The following is a 23,024-nucleotide window of genomic DNA, read 5'->3' as shown; positions in this document are numbered from 1 at the left end:
CTTCCAAGAAGTGAAAGAACAGTGGCTGCATCCCTGGTAGCTTTGATCTTGCTGCCTGGAGGCAGGGGTGGAAAGTGTGGGGAGGGCAGGATGAGACTTCTGTGTGGATGAGTGGAGGCGAGAATACAGGATTCGACTCCAGTGCAGGTGTGGGGCCAAAGTGGGGCAGGATTGGATGGGCTGTGCTGGGTGTGAACTGCCCTGCAGTGTGACCTTGGCTCTGCTCCTGCCTCCCACCTCCTCTCCCTCAGCCTCTTAGTCTGCACCCCACAAATCTCCCTCCCTTAGCCCTGCAAGAGAAACACAGGGGAACATGGCATCAGGAGCAGCAACTTAATGACTACGGGTGGTCTTGGATCTGAGAACCAAGGACCCCAGGTTTCACTGCCCAGAGGTGTGCATGAGGGACTAGACCCAGTCAACCCCAGAAGGTTACATGCCTTCAACCTCACCACTATTTTTATCCCTAGGGACTCCTTCCTGGATCAAAGGCCTGGGGTCACAGCTTCCCTCCTCCTACGCCTTTCCTCTATATTCACTTATGCATCTGTCCAGAACTCAGCTTTCTTACATATACCAAGAGAGATCAAAGATGACTGGCCTCCAGAGGGTTGGTGTCTGATGGAAGAGATAAATATGTGAGCAGCTGCAGTGGATGCAGCTGAGGGAATACAAGCAGGGAGGGTCTGGACACCGCCTGGTGGGAATGGGAAAGACAAGCAACACATACCCAGAGCATCTCTCAGGTGCCCAGAAGCAGCCTCAGAGGTGAAAACTGATCTGGGTGTAAATATTAGTCAGGTCCAGAGAGAAGCCCAGAGCCAGAGCTGATGCAGGAACCAGGAGGACCTAGGTCTCTTCCTGACTTCCCCTTCACTTCCACCGCTACCCCCACCTACCACCATTACCAGTTCTGGCTGCAAGCTGCACTTAGAAAGTCCCTGTATTTCCAGGCTGTGGGTGGTAATTCGAGGTCATTCTAGATTTGCTTTCTTACAAGTAGTATGTCTGGATCACAGTAGGCAGTGGTCCTGCTGAAATCTCGGTAGCCAGGCACCCATGGGATGTTTGTTCACTTCCGGCCATCCATTCTGAGTGGGCCATTAAACAAAATGTTACGTACAAAGATGTCCCTCATGGAACTACTTATAACAGCAAAACTCGTTGCTGTTGTTGTTCAGCCGCTAAGTCATGTCCGACTCTTTGCAACCCATGAGCTGTAGCCCACCAGGCTTCTCTGTCCATGGGATTTCCCAGGCAAGAATATGGGAATGGGTTGCCATTTCCTTCTCCAGGGGATCGTCCCAACCCAGGGATCAAACCCACATTTCTGGGCATTGGCAGGTGGATTTTTTACCACTAGCCACCAGGGAAGCCCCAAACAGCAAAACTTAGAAGTGACCAAAGTGCCCAAACATAGGTGGGTGGGAGACTGATTAAATAATCTATAATACATTGATGTAACATGATGCCACATACTATGAACTGACATAGAAAGTGGGACACAGGATTACTATGACCTGGTGCACATTTGAAAAAGAGATATTTGCATGGAAAACAAATAGGAAGAAAATAAATCAAAACGTTTCTTGTGGTTATGAGCCATTTTTATTTGCCTTTATATTTTGTCTGTATTTTCCCAAGATTTAATAATGAACATATTTTACTTGCATCATGAATTAAAACCCAAATGAGGGTGGTGTTAGTTTTCACTTTTTCAATATGGATTGAGGGGTGCCAAGGATAGTGAGACATTCAGACACTGTGGCATCAGGGTTGTTTATTCCAGAGAACAGGCAAGGGGAGGGGGACATGGTGGCTTTCCTTAAATGGTTAAAGGGATGTTCCATGGATTGGGCTCCACTGGTGGCTCAGTTAGTAAAGAATCTGCCTGCAACCCAGGAGACCCAGGTTTGATCTCTGGGTGGGGAAGATCCCCTGGAGAAGTAAATGGCAAACCACTCTAGTATTCTTGCCTGGAAAATCCCATGGACGGAGGAGCCTGGCAGGCTACAGTCCATGGCGTCACAAAGAATCGGACACAGCTTATCAACTAAACCACCACCATGCCCACGGCTAATGCAGAACTCAGGTTCTGTCTTCCTTGAGAGGACAGAACTACAAGCCATGGATGAGTGTGTCATCTTGTGGGTTATTGCTCAACAGGAGAAGATGTTGTTAGCCCTAGAGCCAAGCACCTCGTGACTGTGGCCAGAGGTTGGGAGCTCCCTGGCCCCGGGGGAATCCTGCAGTGGTTGTGTGAGAGCCATCTGTGAGAGATGCTGAGGAAGGAACTGGACTACAGTCTCTAGAAGGGGCCTTCCAACTCCAACACTTTGTGATTTGCCTTCAGCACAGGCCCTTTGGTGCCCATCTAATCATGCAAGCCTTTCCACACCTCCTCACCCATCACCTGTTGACATCGGACTCTTATCCGTTAACATCTGTTTCCCACCTTTTTACATTCCAAAGTGCAGCCACAGGGGGTGACAGCCCCTCAACAGGATATCCAAGAGGAAGTACAGACGGAATCAGAAAGAGAAAGGGAAGGAGAAGTGGAAGCAGTTTGATCTGTGGGCCCTGATTCTTTCCTTGTCTTTGTTCAGATAAGCTGAGCTCGTGACTCAGAATAGTGGAACTAGTCATGAGTCTCTTGAGTCATCAACACAGAGTTATTGACCCTCTCGTCAAGCTCAGGGCTCAGTGATCAGTTTGAGTGTGGTGCTGGCCTTCAAGCAGCTTACGATGAAGAGCCAGAGACAAGCATCTAAAGGACAGGAGTAACTGGAGCCTATTATACAGAGTGAAGTAAGTCAGAAAGAAAAACACCAATAAAGTATACTAACGCATATATATGGAATTTAGAAGGATGGTAATGATAACCCTGTATGCAAGACAGCAAAAGAGATACAGATGTAAAGAACAGTCTTTTAGACTCTGTGGGAGAGGGAGAGGGTTGGATGATTTGAGAGAATAGTACTGAAACATGTATATTATCATATGTGAAACAGATCGCCAGTCCAGGTTCAATGCATGAGACAGGGTGCTCAGGGCTGGTGCACTGGGATGACCCTGAGGGATGGGATGGGGAGGGAGGTGGGAGGGAGGATCAGGATGGGGAACACATGTACACCTGTCGCTGATTCATGTCAATGTATGGCAAAAACCACTACAATATTGTAAAGTAATTAGCCTCCAATTAAAATAAATTAATTAATTTAAAAAATAAAAATAAAGGACAGGAGTGAAGGGGGAAAGGCAAAATAGGAGTACAAGCAATGTGCAGCAGATCTTAAAAGAATGGCTCTAATTCAGTGAAGAGAATCAGAGGGTGGAGGGATCCAAGGGAGGCCTAACTGGACTCAGGACCAGAAGAAGATGCATTCTCTAAGCTGGAGCTGTCCTATGTTCGAAGGTGTGGCAGTGTAAGAATGCCTGGCATCCAAACATGGAGTAGTTTTATGTTGTTAGAACGGAGGGTTGGTGGAGTCTGTGATGGGAAGCAGGGCTGGAAAGACATGTTGGAGCCAAGTTATGGAGTATGGGCTTGACCCTAGGGTGTTGGATGGTCACTGGGGATTTCTGAGCACAGGAATGACACTTTTCTGTAGCAACAGTAAGAAAGGTAAACTAGAGACTTGACTCCAGGATTCTAATAAGAGGCTACTGAAAAAGATGATGGAATTCGGAATCAAAACAGTCTGGAGGGAGTGGGGCCTGAGATGTCCTAGAGACAGAATTGACTTCACTACTGGAAGGACCAAAGAATAGGAGCCATTGAGAATGGTCCTGGCCATGCTTTTGCAGACCTCCATATTCATGCCATAGGCTTCCCAGCTTGTGCTAGTGGTAAAGAACCTACCTGCCAATGCAGGAGACATAGGAGTCGTGCATGGGTTTGATCACTGGGCCAGGATGATCCCCTGGAGAAGGGAACAGCAACCCGCTCCAGTATTATTGCCTGGAGAATCCCATGGACAGAGGAACCTGGCAGGCTACAGTTCAAGAGGTCCCAAGAGTCGGACATGACTGAAGCGTCTTAGCTTACACATACTCATGCCATAGCCCTGGGAGCCTCCTCAGGCTCCATCTTCCTGACCCTAGAAGAGCCATGACTGCTTAGACTTGGGAGACCCTAGAAAGTCACTGGATTTTCCCTGTCTTAGTGGCTGAGCTACACCAGCTGGCATTTGATCACACCTTTGAGTTGTTCTCCTTCAAGAAACAGTCTTGATCTTTCCACCCAGGCTGCAAGTTCCTTGGTGGAGGACCCAGAGCACATGCTGGTCACCTGGCAGGGTATGCCTGTCAAAGCATCGCACTTATCGGCATGACATGAAGGTCTTGATGAGTAACTGACCTCCCCCTCTACCCTCCCTGGCAGAGACCTCACCCCTGAGGACCAGATCGTGCTGCTGAAGTCGAGTGCCATTGAAGTCATCATGCTTCGCTCCAACCAGTCCTTCACCCTGGACGACATGTCCTGGACCTGTGGCAGCCCGGACTACAAGTACCAAGTCAGCGACGTGACCAGAGGTGCGGCTGGGTTCTGCCTCCACCTGCCTAAGCTCCACCCCTCCTGGGGTCATGTGCCCCACCAGGCACTTCAGAGGGAGGGAGTTAGCAACTGGGAGAGAAGGGCGAGGGTCAGGCCAGAGGATGGGTAGAGTGGGGTGGTTGGCCCCTGCTGATGCTCACAGCAGCGGGCCGTTCTCTCTTGTAGCCGGACACAGCCTGGAGCTCATCGAGCCCCTCATCAAGTTCCAGGTGGGGCTGAAGAAGCTGAATTTGCACGAAGAGGAACATGTCCTGCTCATGGCCATCTGCATTGTCTCCCCAGGTACCTAGTGGCATGGCTGGGGGGCAGGCATGAAGGGTGAGCCCCGCTGAGGGCCAGCAGAGAAGTTCGGGAGGAGAAGTGAGCAAAAGGAAAGACCGACCAGGAAAGACCCACTTTGCTGGGTTTGCCCAGGCTGCATGGTATGGGTTTGTTGAGGGTTTCCTCACTGCCCTTGAGCTAGTGAGACCATTGCTGGTTCATGGGTGGGATTCTGAAGAATCAGACTCAGGCTCTGCTCTTGTGTGAACTGGATTGACCTCTGCTGACACTTGAGGTCCCCTGGGGACAGGGCGCAAAACCCTAGATGGCTCTACTGGCCTGATAGTTTAGCTGACAGATGTTGGAGGCAGAGTGCTGTGACCCTCAAGCTCTCCTGCCTGTTTGGGGTGGGAAGAGAGAGAGAGGTCGAGGAGGAGGAGATCTTGCAGTCCTGAGGATGCTGGATGGCTGGTGAGGCTCCACCTAGATGGTGTTCAGGGAACAAGCCAGTGGCCTCTATAAAGGGATGCTTTCCTGGGCAGGCGCCCAAGGAGAGGACGTGGGCACCCCTCCCGCTGCCCAGCATTCACTCATTCATTCATCGACTCAACACTGATTTATCAGGCTTCTGTCAAGCACCAGGCATGGTGCCTGGCACAGGGACTCAGCAGCAAACAGGACACAGATCCCCGCATCAAGTGTGCTGCTGCTAAGTCACTTCAGTTGTGTCCGACTCTGTGCGACCCCATAGACGGCAGCCCACCAGGCTCCCCCGTCCCTGGGATTCTCCAGGCAAGAACATGGAGTGGGTTGCCATTTCCTTCTCCAATGCATGAAAGTGAAAAGTGAAAGTGAAGTCGCTCAGTCGTGTCCGACTCTTAGCGACCCCATGGACTGCAGCCCACCAGGCTCCTCTGTCCATGGGATTTGCCAGGCAAGAGTACTGGAGTGGGGTGCCATTGCCTTCTCCCCATGAGGTGTAGGAGGAGACATTAAACACATGCAACTTAACAACCAACTCCTTGTGTGATGAGAGTTTTAAAAATAAAGTAAATGATGCTACAGAGAGTAGAGCAGAAAATGGGAGCCTGATGTCATCTGAAGGTAAGGGCTCATCAGGAATGACCTTGAGGAAGGTCCTTTGTGCTGTTACCTGAAGGATAAGAGGCAGGCAAAAGTAAAGGAGATGAGTTCCTGGTAAAGGGAACACAGATGTGAAGCCTGGAGGTCAGAGAGCCGGGATCTGGATCCTGATGAAAGATGGACAATAGAGACAGGAGAGAGACGAGGTGGGACAGGACCAGATGACCCAGGTGGACCTGAGACTTGATCCTCAAGGCAATGGGAAGTGGCCAAGGGGTTGGGGAGGCCTGATGTCACAGATTAGCAGCCATCCAGGAGTGACCGAGGAAGGTGCTGAGGCTGGGGGTCTGTCTTCGGGCTGAGGGGTGAGGGCTGGGCAGTAAGGGACCTGACTCAGAGCTCCCCCCCGCCCCCCACCTCTCTGCCCACAGACCGCCCTGGAGTGCAGGACGCAGCACTGGTCGAGGCCATCCAGGACCGCCTGTCCAACACGCTGCAGACCTACATCCGCTGCCGCCACCCGCCCCCAGGCAGCCACCTGCTCTACGCCAAGATGATCCAGAAGCTGGCGGACCTGCGCAGCCTGAACGAGGAGCACTCCAAGCAGTACCGCTGCCTCTCCTTCCAGCCTGAGTCCAGCATGAAGCTCACACCCCTCCTGTTCGAGGTGTTTGGCAACGAGATCTCCTGACTCTGGCGGCCTGCACTGGCGCCTGGGAGGGGAGGCCTCTCAGGGCCGGGCACCCAGGCCTGGGGCTGGCGGCTGCCCAGCAGGCCTTCCCACACCTGCTGGGGTTCATCCCCTCCTCTCCTGCCTCCCCTCCCCGGCTGGCCCGTCCTCTCTCCTGCCCCGTCTAACACCAGGTCCCCCTCACCTGCAGGCCACAGGCTGCCCCCCCCAACCCACCCCCGCCCCTGCCCTCAAGGCCTTGGTCATGAGGATTTTTCGTTTATGTGACAAAGGAACTAAAGTAGGGGCAGAGGGCAGAGGCTGAAGTTGGGCCCTTGCCCAAGGATGTCCCCGCCACTCCGGAAGTGGCTGCTGGCTGGTGCAGAGGGAACAGGCAGGTGGGAGAGACAGAGCCATTCCTCAGGGACAGAGACACCTGTACCTCCACTGCACTCCAGGCCCACCCATCCAGAGCGGCTGGGACCACCCTTCCTCCACCCACCCACGATAAATACTGACTCACAACCCCCTCCTCATTCTGCTGCTGTCTGTGTGTCTGCCCCTGGGCAGTGTGCTGCGATGGGCCCTCCTCCTCTGCCTTCTTATCCTGGCCCTCCTAGGACACTCGCTGCCAAGGAAGCCCCAAAACCAAGGTGACCAAGATCACAATCCCCACTCTCATTCACACTCTGCCGGCCAAAGGGTGCTTGCCTAATGCTGTAGGGCCCACCCTCATCCTATCACCATGGTAACATTCACCATGGTAACATTCTCCCCGGTAGTGGCTTTGGTAGGATGGGCTTTCTCCCCATGGTAGGGGCCACTGGCCCAGAACCCAAGTGCTGGAGGCCAAGCAGGGAAGCGAGCAGGGCCCAGGTGATGGGGGGACAGGTAAACCCAGCCTGGTAAAAGAGTAGTAGACAGAGGCCCCACCCATCCTGCCACCGAGCCCACGGCTCCTCAGCCTGGATCTAAGGGGCTGGCGAGGCGGGAGCTCTTCTCCCTCCCCCAGTCCACGTGGCAGGACTGAACGGCCCCCAGGCTTCAGAGGATTGCAGCCCACTGTCCTCATTCACACCCTGCGGGTCCTACAACCCACCCCAGACAGGACTGGCCACAGGCTCCAGAGCCCTTGCACAGCGGCCGTGGGGCTGGATGGGCCTCACCATAGGGTGGATGGCCAAGGGTGATGACCCAGAGATTGGTCCACTATCCCTGCCCCCAGCAGTCTGGAGAAGCCACTTACCAGTAGGGCCTTGTCTTTCCTTCCTGGCAGGGTAGGATGAAGTGTGAAAGTGTCAGTCGCTCAGTAGTGTCCAACTCTTTGCAACCCCATGGACTGTAGCCCATCAGGCTCCTTTGTCCGTGGGAGGGGGGGATGAGGGAGAGGAATTTCCAGATCCCAACAGCCCCAGCCCACCCTGGCTGCCTGGATCTGCTTCCAGCACTGCTCCAGCATCTCAAGTGTGAGTGGGGAGCAGCAGGTCTGTGAGAGCACTTCTGGTGGAGTTGGGTAAAGCTGGTTCCTCCTTGTTCCCACCCCACCCACTAATGTCAGAAAGGGCCAGTGAGGCAGGTGGGGCGGGGGCACCAAACTTCAAAGTCGGTGTTCTTCCCATATCCAGAGCTGACGTCTGACAGACGGAAGCTGTCTTTAGAATCAGACGCCTTTGGGACCACATCCTGATAAAGCGGATAGCAGGCACCACTAATGAAGAGATGCTTATGGGAGGTGTGGGCTTATGTTGGGGAAGTTCCGCACACTATTGGTGTTGTTATTTTACAAATTAAGGAGAGACCCTTGGGACCCGATTGTAGAAAAGGCTTGAAAATCGCTAACCCAGTTCAACCCCCTTGTTAGAGAAAACCAATGCTGAGGAGAAGGTGTGACTCACCCAAGCTCGTGTAACTAGTTTGGAGCAGCCCCAGGTCTGGACCTGGATGTTGGCCATGGGGTCCCGTGCTGTTTTTCCTACACTGTGCTAGAGCTCAGACGCTTCGTCCCATTCCCCTGGTGGCCGACCTGTGCCCTGGGGGAAGCCCTGGGTTTTAGACGGAGCAAGTCCAGAGCCCTGCCTCTCTTTCCTGGGCTGTCACCCCACTGAGCCCTCAGGACCTGGAAAAGGGACGCCTCAGCCTGCATCTCAGTGTGACTCACACCCCACCCCACTGTGGCCCTGGTCGGGTGGGGTTTCGGCCTCAGCTTGGTTTAATGCTGTTGCCTTATCAATAAAGCGAATTTGTCTTTGTACTGCCTTCACCCTCCCAGTGCTCCCCAGCCCCACCTCCCCCAGGAGCATGGCAGGACACACGGAGGACGCTGTTCCTCAGCCTCGGCGCCCCTGACAGCCCCGTGCAGTCCCAAGTCCAGTCTAGCAGCTGGAAGGGAGAGAAAAGTGAGGCTCCCTCGATTGAAAGAAAATATTGTCACTTCTGTTTTAGAATGAGAGAATGTGAAGGCAGACAGTCATAAATCTCAACCTTTTAAAGTATATTATGGGAAAGCCAGGAAGTGTCAGTCACTCAGTCATATCCGATTCTTTGCCACCCCATGGACTATAGCCCACCAGCTTCCTCTGTCCGTGGGATTTTCCAGACAATACTGGAGTGGGTTGCCATTTCCTTCTCCAGGGGTTCTTCCCAACCCAGGGATTGAACCCACGTCTCCTACATTGCAGGCAAATTATTTACCTTTTGAGCCACCAGGGAAGCCAGGAAGTGTACACCAAAAATACCAAATAAACAAGATTCTGGGAGATAGGAAAAGCCTTCTCTGGCTGACTGGAAGAAGTAGGAGAATCTGAATGAGGTCAACAGGGAAGCTTGGAACACGCAGCAGATCTGGTTAAATCTGGAAATAAAACGGCAAAGAGGGCTTTGAAGAATGGCTCCTGGTGATTTCCAAAGAGAAAAAACATTTGCCAAAAATCTGTCAAATAAAACCAATGAAGAAAGCTTCCCATACGGTAATAAAGATGGCGGATACTTACATAGCGCTTACTTTATGTCAAGTACTGCTGTAAATAAATGCTTTATGCAAACCAGCTTGCTTTATCCTTTTAAGGACCCTTTGGGGAAATGGACGACTACTACACTCATTTCACAGAGCGGATAACGTGCCCAAAGCGGCACTGGTGCTAAGTGAGAGACGGGGCTCGAACCTTGGCAGCTGGCTCCAGAAGCCGTTGATTACCTGCTACACTCCACTGATTCCTGCTGAGCCGAAGGGGCTGACAAATGACAGCCAGTCATGCCAGCTGTCTATGAAAGGGGGTGTGAGGGAGGCTCCCATTCCTAAAGTAGACCCTGGGAAAGAGAAATTGGAGGTGCCGGACCAGCAGGGCTCTACTCTCAGGAAGCATTCAGTAGCACGCGTTGTGTCCATTTCTGTGTGGCCCTTACCTAAAACCTCCAGAATAGAAACCAGGCACCTGTGGACTAAACCGTGCCTGTTTTTTACATGACTTGGCAAACTGCAAATGACTCTTGTGAATATACAGGACTTCAAAAGACCCCGAGGAGCCAATGCACCCCCTCCATTTCCAAAAAAAGTGGGGTTTATGATAAAGGATGGGGCTTCTCAAGTGACTAGTGGTAAAGAGCCCCCTGCCCCCAGCCAAAGCAGTAGATCTAAGAGTAACTGGTTTGATCCCTGGGCCAGGAAGATTCCCCTGGAGGAGGGAACGGTAACCTACTCCAATACTCTTGCCTGGAGAATCCCAGGGACAGAGAAGCCTGATGGGCTATAGTCCACGGGGTCACAAGAGTCAGACGTGACTGAAGCGACTTAGCACAACACACATAATAAAGGGCAGCTTTGCTAAACACACAAGCACAAATAACTAGCAAGACACAGAACGGTCGTCTCAGGGGAAACCATGCGGGAAAAACGTAACCAATGTATTTATTTAGGATAAACTGGTCAGAGAACCTCTGGATGTGATTTAATTTTTCAGGAGCATCTGAAAAATTTGATTTCAAATCAAATATGTCAGTGGGGGATGGGATGGGAGTAGAAGAATCGGGGATGGGGCTTGAGGGCTGTTTTGTTAAGAAAAGTGACTGAGTTTAGAGAAATACCATCCCAGGGTACATCTCTGGCAGGAGGAATGTGGAGACGAGTCCCCAGAAACTGTTAGGAGGCTCTTATTTAGCATTTTTATAGACAATCCAGAGGAACACAAGATCTCCAAGGCTTTGTGTTACAATCAACTTTTGCAGGTAAACAGAGAGGAATGCATCCAGTTGGGAGAAAGTGATTTTTAGTTTTCATGTTCCAGGCCTTGGGTCCGCATCTGTGTTGTTCAATAAGGTAACTGCAAGTGACTATTTAAATTAAAATTAAATAAAAGTAAACATTTAGCTCTTCAGCTGCACTCACCATATTCTTAGTGCCCAGTAGCCTCAGGCCTATGGGAATGGACAGACCATTTCCCTCTTTGCAGGAAGTTCTGTTGGACAGGGTTGGTCTACACAATGCATCCTGTTCATGGATGGTACGTTTCTGTCCATCTGTCAGTCAGATGGCCACTAAGTATTTGACACCATATAGAGGTGTCAAATGCTTCCCTGGTAGCTAAGTGGTAAAAATCTGCCTGCAATGGAGGAGACATGGGTTCAATCCCCAGATCAGGAAGATACTCCCTGGAGAAGGAAATGGCAGCCCACTCCAGTATTCTTGCCTGGAAAATCCCATGGACACAAGAGTTGGACACAGCTTAGCGACTAAACCACCACCACCACTTAGGGAACATCCTCCCTTTACATCAAGCAACGTTGTAATGGGACTGCTGTGAATACATCCGCTCCTCAGAAGAAATGTTAGTAAGAAGCATCTCACAGATCACAAAGCTGATAGGCTCAGAGCTTCATGTGGCATAAATGGGTCAGCACTGTGCCAGGACATACAGATTACCTCAGTTCTGGGGACCAGCAGACAGGGAGGGCTTGCCTGGGGTGATCAGGGTCTCTGGCTGCTACTGAGGTTTCCTGGAGGCTGTCTATGCACTTCGGGTCTGTCTGCCTGCCCCGTGGCCCTGCAGGGGACAAGGGTGATGTGTGACATCCCAGTGTGACCAAGGGAAGGCCTCTTCATGCCAACTGGCACTCACTGTAGGCATGATGTCTGTGAGGCTCCTGGAGGGCGGTGTGTGCTCCAGCTGACCAGCAAGCATAGCAGGATGTGGAGCAGAGACTGGGGGTAGGGATGGGGGTGGTCACTGGTCCAGACAGCTGCTTGGAATTTATACACTGAGACACACCGTGTGTGACTCAGGAGACAGTGCTGCTGCACGTTGGGTTCTGGGGAAGCCAACTCAAATGTAGATTAAAGTGCAGGGAGCTCACCGCGGGGTAGTCACAAGATCATCATTGTGGGTGGCAGGGAAGAAAGTGGAATCGGGTGGAGGGAGAAACTGGGCTGCGGTGCAGTCTCCACAGAGGTCTCCACCAGCCCTCACGGAGGCTCTGAGAGATGGGGATGGCCCTTCAGATTGCCCCAAGCTGAGGTGAGGGAGCTGGCTTTTACATTCCTGGTCACTGGATGCAGGCTTCTCTCCAGAAAAGAGTGTGAACTTCATGTGTCCTCTTTTCAGCCAAGACTAGGTAAGGATTGGGGGTTGTTTCTTCACATTTTGTACAACCTGAAGCCTTGCGGAAAGACCAGCAACGCTTCCAGGCCCTTCTTTTTGGCTCTAGGGAGTGGGCAGCAACAGTTCCCGGGGCTCCCTCCAGGGGGGACTGTTCCCAGCTTCTTCTGAGCTTTGGACTGGCTAGTGTTTTCCCCGCCCCGAAGTCACGTTGAGTTCCACCACTAGGTGGTGCTACTGCCCTACAGGGACAGGTTTGGGCTATTTGCCTGGCCACTCTCCCCACTCCCTTCTCTCCCCCTATATCCTGCTCTCGCCTTTTATCTCTGTGAAGGTGCCTGACCCCTATTGTCTGGAGCCTCTGAGCACCTTCCCTGCTGGCCCCCGGTTCCCCCTAAGGTCCAGCTTGGTTGTGCAGTCCTTGCAGTGTCTCTCAGCACAAACCCAGTCCTGGCCTCAGTGCTGGGGATACAGCAATGAATAGGACAGCTGCTGCACCCCAAGAAAGGCACAATCCACTGGAAGAAGACAGACCTGCAAACAGGCCATCGTCAGGAGCACAAGCAGAAGCCAAACACTTAATGGCATAAACTGATGGGTCTTTGTCTTGGCTCTGCCAATGGCTATCTGTGTGACCTTGGGCAAGTGAGTTAATGTTTTTGAGTCTCAGAATCTTCAATTGCATCAATACAATGCAACAATAATAGTACCCACTTATAGTTCATTGTTGTGATACAATCTGTGAAAAGCTCTTATCATAAATGCTGCCAGCATCATTATTAACTTGCAGAGTGAAGGGATGGTCAAACAAGTTTTCACTGGACGTTGACACCGCTCCAGCCCTCTAACGATTGATCCCTGCTACGCTCTCTGGAGTAGCTCCGGAGGGATCTGGCTGACTCCGCCATGCTGATCTCAGCCTCTGGAAGCCGTAGTTCCTGCTCCATGAAAATCTACCGGCGAGGGGAGAAGGCGTCATTGCTCCATTCGGCCACCAGGGGGCAGGTGTGCAACTTAATAAGCCAAATAGGCCTGAATTGAAACCGCTCCGCTGGAGAGAAAATTGTGGGAAAGAGATGGGAAGGTAGGCACAGAAATTCGAAAAACTGGGAACTCTAGTTAATACTGTTCCCAGCTTCTTTCAATTATGGTCTTTCTTTACCAGCTTCGTTTCCCCAGTGACCTCACTATACACATATTGCTAAGTCGCTAAGTCGCTTCAGTCGTGTCCGACTCTGTGCGACACCATAGACGGCAGCCCACGAGGCTCCCCCGTCCCTGGGATTCTCCAGGCAAGAACACTGGAGGGGGTTGCCATTTCCTTCTCCAATGCATGAAAGTGAAAAGTGAAAGTGAAGTCGCTCAGTCCTGTCCAACTCTTAGCGACCCCATGGACTGCAGCCTACCAGGCTCCTCTGTCCATGGGATTTTCCAGGCAAGAGTACTGGAGTGGGGTGCCATTGCCTTCTCCGATACACATATTATCCACCGCATAACTAAAGTCAGTATTCTCTGGACCTAAGTGGATCCTGTCCAGAGGGGAATCCCAATGAGCCGCAAGAATCAGGTTTGCTCCGTGTATTTGTTGTGTCACAGTCTCTACTCACTCACCTTGGTGTTCACTGGACCCATGCTCCCTTGGTGGAGTGCACAGCCCACAGTGATCCAGGAGCACATGTCGCTGTCCAGACTGTGAGACTAGCTAAGGTCACATTCAACCACTTGCAGCTGTGACCATGGCTCGACAGGCTGCTTCCACATCAGCTCTTTTCAAATATTTTGGTCTTTGGGCCATTAAAAGTAAAGAACGCCTGCGTGAGTGCTCAGTCGCTTTAGTCGTGTCTGACTCTGCAACTCTATGGACTGTAGCCCGCCAGGCTCTTCTGTCCATGGGATTCTCCAGGCAAGAATACTGGAGTGGGTTGCCATGCCCTCCTCCAGGGGATCTTCCCAAGCCAGGGATTGAGCCCCCATCTCCAATATTGCAGGTGGATTCTTTACCCACTGAGCCATCTGGGAAGCCCAGAAAATGCCTACCCCCCACCCCCAAATAGCTTTCGTTTATGTGGGTTATAGCCAACAATATTTGCCAAGTTAGAGATTTATTTCTTAACATTTTAAATTCATTTCTATTGGAATATAGTTACTTTACAGTTGTGTTAGTTTCTACTGTACAGCAAAGTGAATCAGCTATACATATACCTATATCTCTGTTTTGTTTGTTTTTTATGAAGATCACACAGAGCACTGGGTAGAGTTCTCTGAGCTACACAGTAGGTGCTCATTGCTCATCTATTTTATACATAGTATCACTAGTGTATATATGTCAATCCCAGTCTCCCAATTCATCCCAATTGTCCCCCTTCCTATTTCCCCCTTGGTGTTCATACGTTTGTTTTCCACATCTATGTCTGTATTTCTGCCTTGCAAATAAGATCATCTATGCCATTTTTATTAGAAATTTAAATTGAGAAAAATATTAAATACTCATTGAATTAAAAAATAGTAATGAATCTATTATAACATAAATAACACAATTTTTACTAAAAGTAATAAACAAGTTTAGTGACAAGAAGGGATTGTTTGACAGTGTTGCAAATCTGTTTGATGTCTGGCTTCATAGAAGGCAGCTAGATTCTCATAACTGGTTCTGCAGCCCATCAGCTAGAGTACCCCACATCATGAAAACTTTGGGAGACTTCTGTGTACACAACTAGAGAATGAGAGTTTAAAAGGCACTTAACGTATTGGTGTTATCATGAAAGTAGTTTCAACCTCGCAGAGCTCCTAGAAGGGGCTCAGGAATCCACAGGAGTCCCAGCCTACACTCTGAGCTCTACACTGCACATCCTTCTAAGGTTGGTTTCTTTGGCCTGATTTTGCCCCACCCTGTTCTCCATCTCCTAGTTTTCTCAGCCTGTCAGACTCTTCCTGCTGCTTCAACTTCCAGCTCAGGCTTCGTGTCTTGCACAAATTTTTCCCTGAACTTCACCACACTGTGCCTTCCCTTGCCCCACTCAGATAGAATGGTGCACCCACTCTCTGGCAGAATGAAGTGTACACTGTAGTGTGTTTTACATTTCTGGTTGGCCTTTGGGGCTCCCTACCAGCCTGGAACAAAGGAGGGATTCCATGAACGTAGCTGAATAAATACATGAATGAATGAATGAAAATGAGGCAGTGTGCCACCCACTTCTGTCCGTGTCTCAAAGATCTGATCTTCACAATAGATGTCAAGTTTAAAAAAAAAAAAAAATTCTGCGTGGGTCCCTGATGGAAGATGAAATGCAAACAGACTTATGCAAATTTAAACACCTTCCCTTGAACTTTGGAAACTGAGAAGTTAAGTCCCTTTAGCTTCAGAACCCATATGTTAACTGCCTCTCTCTACAGCAGCTGCCATATCTCCCTTACTCTGTATGTGAATGATTGGGTTTGGGGACCAAAAGGCAGAATTTAGCATGGCATTTATCCCTATTTGTATCTATCTGATTTGATTTTGCCCACATTTTAGTCTGTTCAAATCTTTGGAATCCTCACTTTGTCATCTAACATTCTGACTATCCATGCTGGCCTTGCATCTCCCAAAACTTAGGTCTGCAAATCAAGTCCAGAGTTGGCTAAGACAGAGCTAAGACAATGCCTTTTTGCAGGTTGACACTAGGGCCCTGACCAGAGCCCTTTGGTTTGGTTGTTCAAGACTTTCCTGGGAACAAGAGAAGGGGTGGGTAATGAGACTGAGTTTTGAGGAGGTGAATGGATGCCTTGCAAAACCCCAGGCATCCACAAGAATTTGGGGAACTTGGCAATGCTTCTATAGCCCCTCCCTCTCCAGGACCCAACCACCTCACCCCAAGTCTGAACAGATTCTTACAGAATTAGACCAGATCTGAGCCAAGGCTCGGGGATCCAAGGATATCTGATACAGAGGGTGCAGGAAGGGGTGGATCAAGTATCAGATTCCAAGCTGGATTGTTCTGCAAATACTGTCTGAGCTAGACTGGGGGAAGAAAGGCATAGTCTCTTAGATCCTAGTTACTGAGAGGGGAAGACAGTGGGCAGCGGGCAGAACTCTCCTGAGGCACCCACTGTGAGATGCCGTGGTGAGAAATGGAGAAGCCACATGCAGCACAGCCTGGCAGCCCTTATTTAGCTCCGTGGGGCCTCCCACAGTCCTCGTCACTTGCACTCAGAATCCTTCAGGGCATTTGGAAAGGTCCGTGCCACCCAGACCCAATCCCATCTCATGAGAAATTCTGTGAACACCTGTGGCAGCCAGCATGGGGCAAGGACAAGGCGAGGGTAGAGCAGGGGCCCCAACTGTGTCTGTCCCTGGTTTCTGTTTCTCCCTTTGCCTCCCAGGAGGGCCAGGTAGAGCAAGCAGCCCACCAGAAAAGGCTCCGCAACCAAGGCCAGCCCAGCCAAGCGCGGAGGACCAATGAGCAACTGGGTTCAGAGAGCCAGGGAAACCCCTTCCCGCTGTCCCTTCTGTTTCCCTCCAGCCCCACCCCCACTTCCACTGATTTAAATTTCTTCCCCTCTCCCACCCTGGAGCCCCAGGGGAGCAACAGGGTGGGGGGTGGGGAACAGCCCTGGGTGATAAAGTAGGGATGGGGAGAGGTGATAAAGGGGATGGGAAAGAAGCCAGCTTTACTTCCTCTCTGATAGGGACCCCGCCCCAAGGGGCTCCTGCCTTCTGCCTGTTCACAGGAAGGCCCTGAGGTGGTGGAGGAGTGGATGGGCGGGAGCAGAGGGAGTGCTGTCGGTGGGCAGCATGTCAGCGGCCTTGGCAGTGGACGGTTCAGTGGGTGTTGGTTCTCTTGGGTGCTCCCCACAGCTGTCCCCACTGCAGGCCAGCAGGGGCTGGGCTGTGGGTGCAGAGGCAGAGGGACACAAGAGGGTCCCCTGCCCCTCCACCCCACGCCACTCCTGGCCTTGAGGAAAGCAGCCGCAGTGGTGAAGGAGAGAGGGACTAGACAGCAGGTGGTCCTGAAGCCTGTTGCCACCTCTCACCAGCTGTGTAACCTGGGGGCAGTGACTGGAGCTCTGGGGGCCTTGGTTTCCCCTGCATGAAGGGCAATGCAGGGTCTTTGTGAAGCTAACAGGAGGGAGTTTGCCGCTCCTGCAGGGCCTCCGCTAGGGGAGCGGCCAGACTGGAGTAGCTGCTGCCAGGACCGCTGGCAGATGGACGGGGTCTGCCTCTCTCCCACAGAGCGAAGACACTGGTGATCCTCACTCGGGAGATGTTGTGAAAAGTAGACACGTGAACACACAGCGTTGAGACTTATGCCTGGTGCGCACGCAGTAAGTGCTTGGTGACTATTAGACTTCGTTCTTAGAGTATTCATCACCTCCCGGGGGATCCACTCCTCTCTTCAGTCATCCCCCCTCATCGTACACACACCTAAGTCAGGACTGGCGCAGGTGGGACTCACACCTGGTGGGTTCACTTGTGGAGGACCCCGCCGGTGCCCCAACGGTGCTCACAGGCCTGCCCAAGCCACCGAGGAGGGGGAAGGCTGGCCCCCGGCTCCCTGCTCCAGGCCAGGGCTCGGCTCCTCCCCATTATCTCCTTCTGCAAAGCCTCCTCCACCCGTCAACCCCCAACCGAGATTACAGACCCTCAACCGTCTCCAACTGCCCTGATTCGGGACGAGGCTGGACCCTTGCCCACCCCACACCGGCCTGGCCACCCCAGCTCTGTCCTGCAGTGGAGAGAGGCTGCCTGCTGCTCTGGGAGCTGGGGGGGCCAGGCTGGGGGCTGCCAGGAAGACACTGCCCCCACCCCGGGTTGCCTCCGGAGCACGAGAGGGAAGCTGGTCTCTGATGAGGAGAGACCTCGACGGGCCTCCCAGGCCTGCTGTCTTTCTTGTTTCGGCCTCTCTGCTTCTCCAGGCCGAGTCTGCAGTTTCTGCCTCTCTTTCTCAGGCTGCTCTTCCCCCCACCCCCAGAGCACACCTGGCTCCTCACATCAGATAACACAACCACAGCGCCCCTCGCCCCCGCCGCCTTCTAGAGCCCCCTCCTCGCCCCCATCCTCTTCCTCCCCTGCCTCCCCCACCTTGCGGCTCCCTGACTCGCTCACATTTCCCCAGGGAGGGTTAGGGAGGGGTCCCCAAAGCCTTAAAGCCTTACTAGGTAATTAATGAGGGTGTGAGACGACCCTTCCTATTCCTACCCCCCAACACACATGCACACACACGCGAGCGTGCACACTGGAAACTCTACACCCCCGTGCCCTGTCAGAGCAGAATAAAGGGGAAGGAGGGACTCAGGGACCAGCCTTGAGGTACCAGGAAAATCCAGCCTGAGGAAGTAGAGGGTGGGGGTCCCAGAAGGGGTTCCACAGCTCTCTGCTTCTGGGCCCGGAGAAGTTTCTTCCCTTTCCCTGTGTGTGTTAGTTCATCTGGAGTCTCAGCAGGGCCTGCCTCAGGCCAGGGTCTGGGCTGGGGGAGAGGATGGAGAGTCCCAGCCCCTGCCTCCCACTCCCCCAACAAAGCCCATTGGGGAGGAGCTTGGGGTGGGGACGCTTGTGGAGGAAGAGGCACTGCGAAGTGGGCTGCTGGGGTTGGGTGAGAGCTGGACAAGAAATTGTGGGAAGGGGCAGGGTGGGTCCCAGGAGAGAGTGGGATGGGGACTGGTGGGTGCCTGGGAGCTGAGGCTGGAGGTTTTAATGCCTCTTAACAACAGATGAATCATAGGCAAATTATGTGGAAATGATGGCATAAATAAAGATATGTTATTTCAAGGCCCCAGTGTGCATTGTCGGAAGAGAGCTGAGGGGGGAGGAGCAGGAGGCTGCCCAGGCCGGATGGTGCTTGTAGGTGGGGGCCCAGGTAGAGTTCCTGTGGGGGGGTGGTGGAGGTGATGGCCCACTCACGTCTCTTGTCACCTTCTTCGTGCTGTGAAACAGCAGGTGGCCGACCACAGCCTGCCAACCCCTCCCCCAGGACAGAGCAGCCTTCACACACCCTAAGCTCCTTGGTGATCCCCCAGCCCTCCCCTAACCTCCCTGGGGCCACTACCCCCACACACTGCTCCCTTCCCCAGTGTCTGTCCTCTTTGGGCCGTCCCTCCAGGGGCTCAGGGGCTTCCCTGGTAGCTCAGAGGGTAAAAAATCTGCCTGCCATGCAGGAGACCCCGGTTTGATTCCTGGGTCAGGAAGATCCCCCTGGAGAAAGAAATGGCAACCCACCCCAGTATTCTTGCCTGGAGAATCCCATAGACAGAAGAGTCCGGCGGGCTACAGTCCAGGGAATTGCAAACAGTTGGACACAATTGAGCAACTAACACTTCCAGGGGCTCAGATGGTAAAGAATCTGCCTACAATGTGGGAGACCCACGTTCGATCCCTGAGTCAGGAAGATCGCCTGGAAAAAGGAATGGCAACCCACCCCAGTATTCTTGCCTGGAGAATCCCATGGACAGAGGAGCCTGGAGGGCTACAGTCCATGGGGTCACAAAGAGTCAGACATGACTGAACGACTAACACTTTTCCAGCCCCAGCACAAGGTCTTGCCCCCAGCATGGACTCGAGAGCCAATCGAGCTCCAGGAGCCTTCAGTGGACAGCGCCCGAAGTGATGGTCCGGCAGATGGATGGTCCAGTTAACATATCTGCTGGAGGAATGAATTGAGGACCTCCCTCTGGTCCTCAGGGCCCTCCCTGTAGCCCAGTGGAAGCTGGTGGTCAACCCTCAATCCCAATCTCCACAGCGTTTCACGACATTGACAGTTCTTAAACAACTAGAAGGACTTCCTTGGAGGTCCAGCGGTTAAGATCTCTTGCTCTTAATGCAGGGGACACAGGTTTGAGCCTGCTTGGGGAACTAAGATCCCACATACCGTGTGGCACAACCAAAAAGAAAAAGACTAGAAAAACGTGTGCCTTCATACCACGCCACACAATCATTCCCTGCCACTCATATTTCCTCTCAATCTTTTCCCCTGTGCTTACACCGGGTTTCTTTAAACACAGCAACCATCACTGGGCTTGGGGAAATCTGCATTCTGTTGCCATGCTATGTCACATTCAAAACATCTTTTTAGTAGCTTCGTAATTTTCTATTAAGTGGAAATATAATTTGCTTCGCAATTTTCCAACTGTAGGTGTTCAGATTGTTTCTCATTTTCCATATGGTAAAGAATGTGGTGATGAACATTACTATGCACGTATTCCACTCGCCCCACCTTGAATTTTGGTTTTAGGGTATTTTGGGTGGGGTTATTGAGCCAAACGGTAAAAACATCTTCTAGCTCTTACTATATATTGCCAAATTAATTTCAAAAAGCAGTTACACCACCACCACCAACATGTACATTTCACCACATTCTCACTAATGCTTGAAAAGGGTGCCTGCCTTCAACTTGTTTTAATTGGCATCACTTAGACAACAAGCAGGTTGCATGTTCCCCCGCATTTGCTTACTGGCTGTTTCACCTTTCCTTGAAAAATCCTTTCTGTGCTTTGAGTTTTAGTCCACCCGTTTCAGTGTTTATTACCAACTTGTGTGAGCTTCTCTCTGTAAGGATTTTAAAGCATCGTCCACAGCAACTGAGTGGACACCTCTCATTTGTGACCTTCTCTTTTGGACTCTGACATGGCACTTCCTCTTGTTCTTTTAAATCTCTGACCGTTCCCTCTCCACTCCCACCAGTGATCCCAGGTCTTTATTGGTCCTTCCCTGCTCTTCTGCATTCCAGAGACCAACTGTTTACTCAACTTCCCCTGGACTGCCCCACCAGCACCTCAGTCCACATGTCCATAGCTTGACTCTGCTTTTCACTCCAAATTTGATTCTCACTCCATATCCCCTAACTGTGCTGCCTGAAGGCCTTCGGGTGATGTTTGGAAGGAGAAAGAGGAGCACAGAGGCTAACACACCTGAAGAGGAAAGGAGATTCTACCAATGAGATTCTGTCTTCAGCTTAGGACCAGGACTGGGAAGAGGAGGAGGCGACTATTGTCTAGGAAGATGGCCCACTGCGACTCAGTCTCCCTGCTTCCCTGTAGACCAGGACTGGACCGAGGTCTAGCGATGGGTGCTTGAAAGCCAAAGTGGGATACCGTCCTTCTACAGCAAATCAACCCTGGACATTGACCTCACTGGCCTTCTCTTTCACTTCTTGAGCCTCTACCCCAGCAAGGGACTGCTGCTGCTGCTGCTGCTGCTGCTAAGTCACTTCAGTCGTGTCCGACTCTGTGCGACCCCACAGACGGCAGCCCACCAGGCTCCCCGTCCCTGGGATTCTCCAGGCAAGAACACTGGAGTGGGTTGCCATTTCCTTCTCCAGTGCATGAAAGTGAAAAGTGAAAGCGAAGTCGCTCAGTCGTGTCCGACTCTTAGTGACCCCACGGACTGCAGCCTATCAGGCTCCTCCATCCATGGGATTTGCCAGGCAAGAGTACTGGAGTGGGGTGCCATTGCCTTCTCCGAGCAAAGGACTAGAAGGGCTGAAGAAGAGGTTAAGCTGCCATCTCTTCTAAACCTGTGCAGTTCGATACAGTAGCCACTAGGCACCAGTGCTACTGAGCACCTAAAACATGGCTACAATGTACTGCAACTAAAATACACACTGGATTTCAAGGATTTAGTATGAAAAAAAGCATGTATTATGGTCTCTTTAACAATTTTGTGCTTTGATTGCATGCTGGGATGATGTTTTTACATATATTAGGTTAAATAAATATACTATTAAAATGGACGTCACCAATGTATTTTTACTTTTTTTAAGACCAAGTTACAAATACGGTTCCCATTCTGTTACTACTGGGCGGTGCTGGTCTAGCCCCTCCCAGCAGGCAGAACACCAGGCCCTAGGCTGAGCGGCTCCATTGAGGGATCACGACAGATGCAGATAGAGACCCACTGGAGATGCAGGCCAGCTGAAGTCCAACCAGATGTCACTAACCAGGCAGTGGCGCATCTCCCCCAGGCAAGGCAGAGCAAAGCAACATTTCCTGGACAACGACTTTCCTCCTGGACTTCACGAAGCCTCTGAGCTGGCGCGCGATTCTACAGAGCTTGTTCCTGTGGACAAGTTACTCTAACAGAATGGTCCCCCAGAGTTTTGGATCTCTCCCCCCATCAAGAGTTCTTGAGGAAGTTCTCCATCATTCCACTGGGGCCAGACCCTTCTGCAGGAGCCAGAAGCATCCTCCCACCCACTCGGGCTTTGGCTCAGCCCACGTGTGGGCTGGGAGGGGATGAGAGAGGAAGGTGGGCCTCTAGATACACCAGCTGGGCCGCAGACATGGTTTATGTTCCATTTCTAATGCCTATCCTTCCTCTTGTCCCAGTGACAGAAGAACAGAAAGGGAACAGGAGGTGGCTGGGGTTGTGGGGGTGGGAGCCAGGCACAACTCACTGGGCTGCCCTGCTCTGGCTCATCCTCCCATTGCCCGGGCCCCAGCCTTGCCATAGGAGGGCACCAGCAGCTCCCGCCCGACCAGCCGAGAGGACTCCACCTCTCCTAGGTCCTGGCTGGGATCCGCAGGCCCCAGGCGAGTGGGGGATGGGGAGCCACTCCTGCTTTCCCAGCAGCTGCTGCTGCCTCTTCCTGTTTTGCTAAAACTCTGGCTCTGGACCCAAGGAGGTGGGGGAAGTCATTCGCCAGCCGCTCCCGCACCTCCCACCCCCCCACAAAGGTCAACCTCGTCCCCCTGGCCCTCTCAGCTGGTTATTTATAGCCCCCAGGCCCCGAATGAGGAGCTGGATCTCGCCTCCCGCAAATGTCAGCAGCTGTGGCCATTGCCCCAGGGATGCAGCCAGATGCTCAGCCCACCGCAGATGCGCAGTGCCAGGACAAGGGGGAGGGCAGGCGAGGGCCTCTCTTCAGGTGGTGCGGGCATTCCCTGCAGCCTG

At 52.2% G+C, this 23,024-nt stretch overlaps 1 protein-coding gene across 1 annotated transcript in view; it reads left to right on the top strand.

Moving 5' to 3' along the window:
* Positions 1–9,610, top strand: part of VDR (vitamin D receptor) — a 58,610-nt gene extending 49,000 nt beyond the window's left edge. Inside the window, exons 8-10 of the mRNA XM_005905458.3 lie at positions 4,385–4,536; positions 4,724–4,840; positions 6,334–9,610. Of these exons, the coding sequence (XP_005905520.2) occupies positions 4,385–4,536; positions 4,724–4,840; positions 6,334–6,593 (529 nt within the window). The 3' untranslated portion in view covers positions 6,594–9,610. The remainder of the gene's footprint in view (positions 1–4,384; positions 4,537–4,723; positions 4,841–6,333) is intronic.
* Positions 9,611–23,024: the final 13,414 nt, after the last annotated feature.

This window comes from Bos mutus, chromosome 5 (assembly GCF_027580195.1).
Source record: "Bos mutus isolate GX-2022 chromosome 5, NWIPB_WYAK_1.1, whole genome shotgun sequence".
Taxonomy (NCBI): Eukaryota; Metazoa; Chordata; class Mammalia; order Artiodactyla; family Bovidae; genus Bos; species Bos mutus.
Note: the sequence above shows the minus strand (reverse complement) of the source record. Positions and strands in the feature narration are given on the sequence as shown.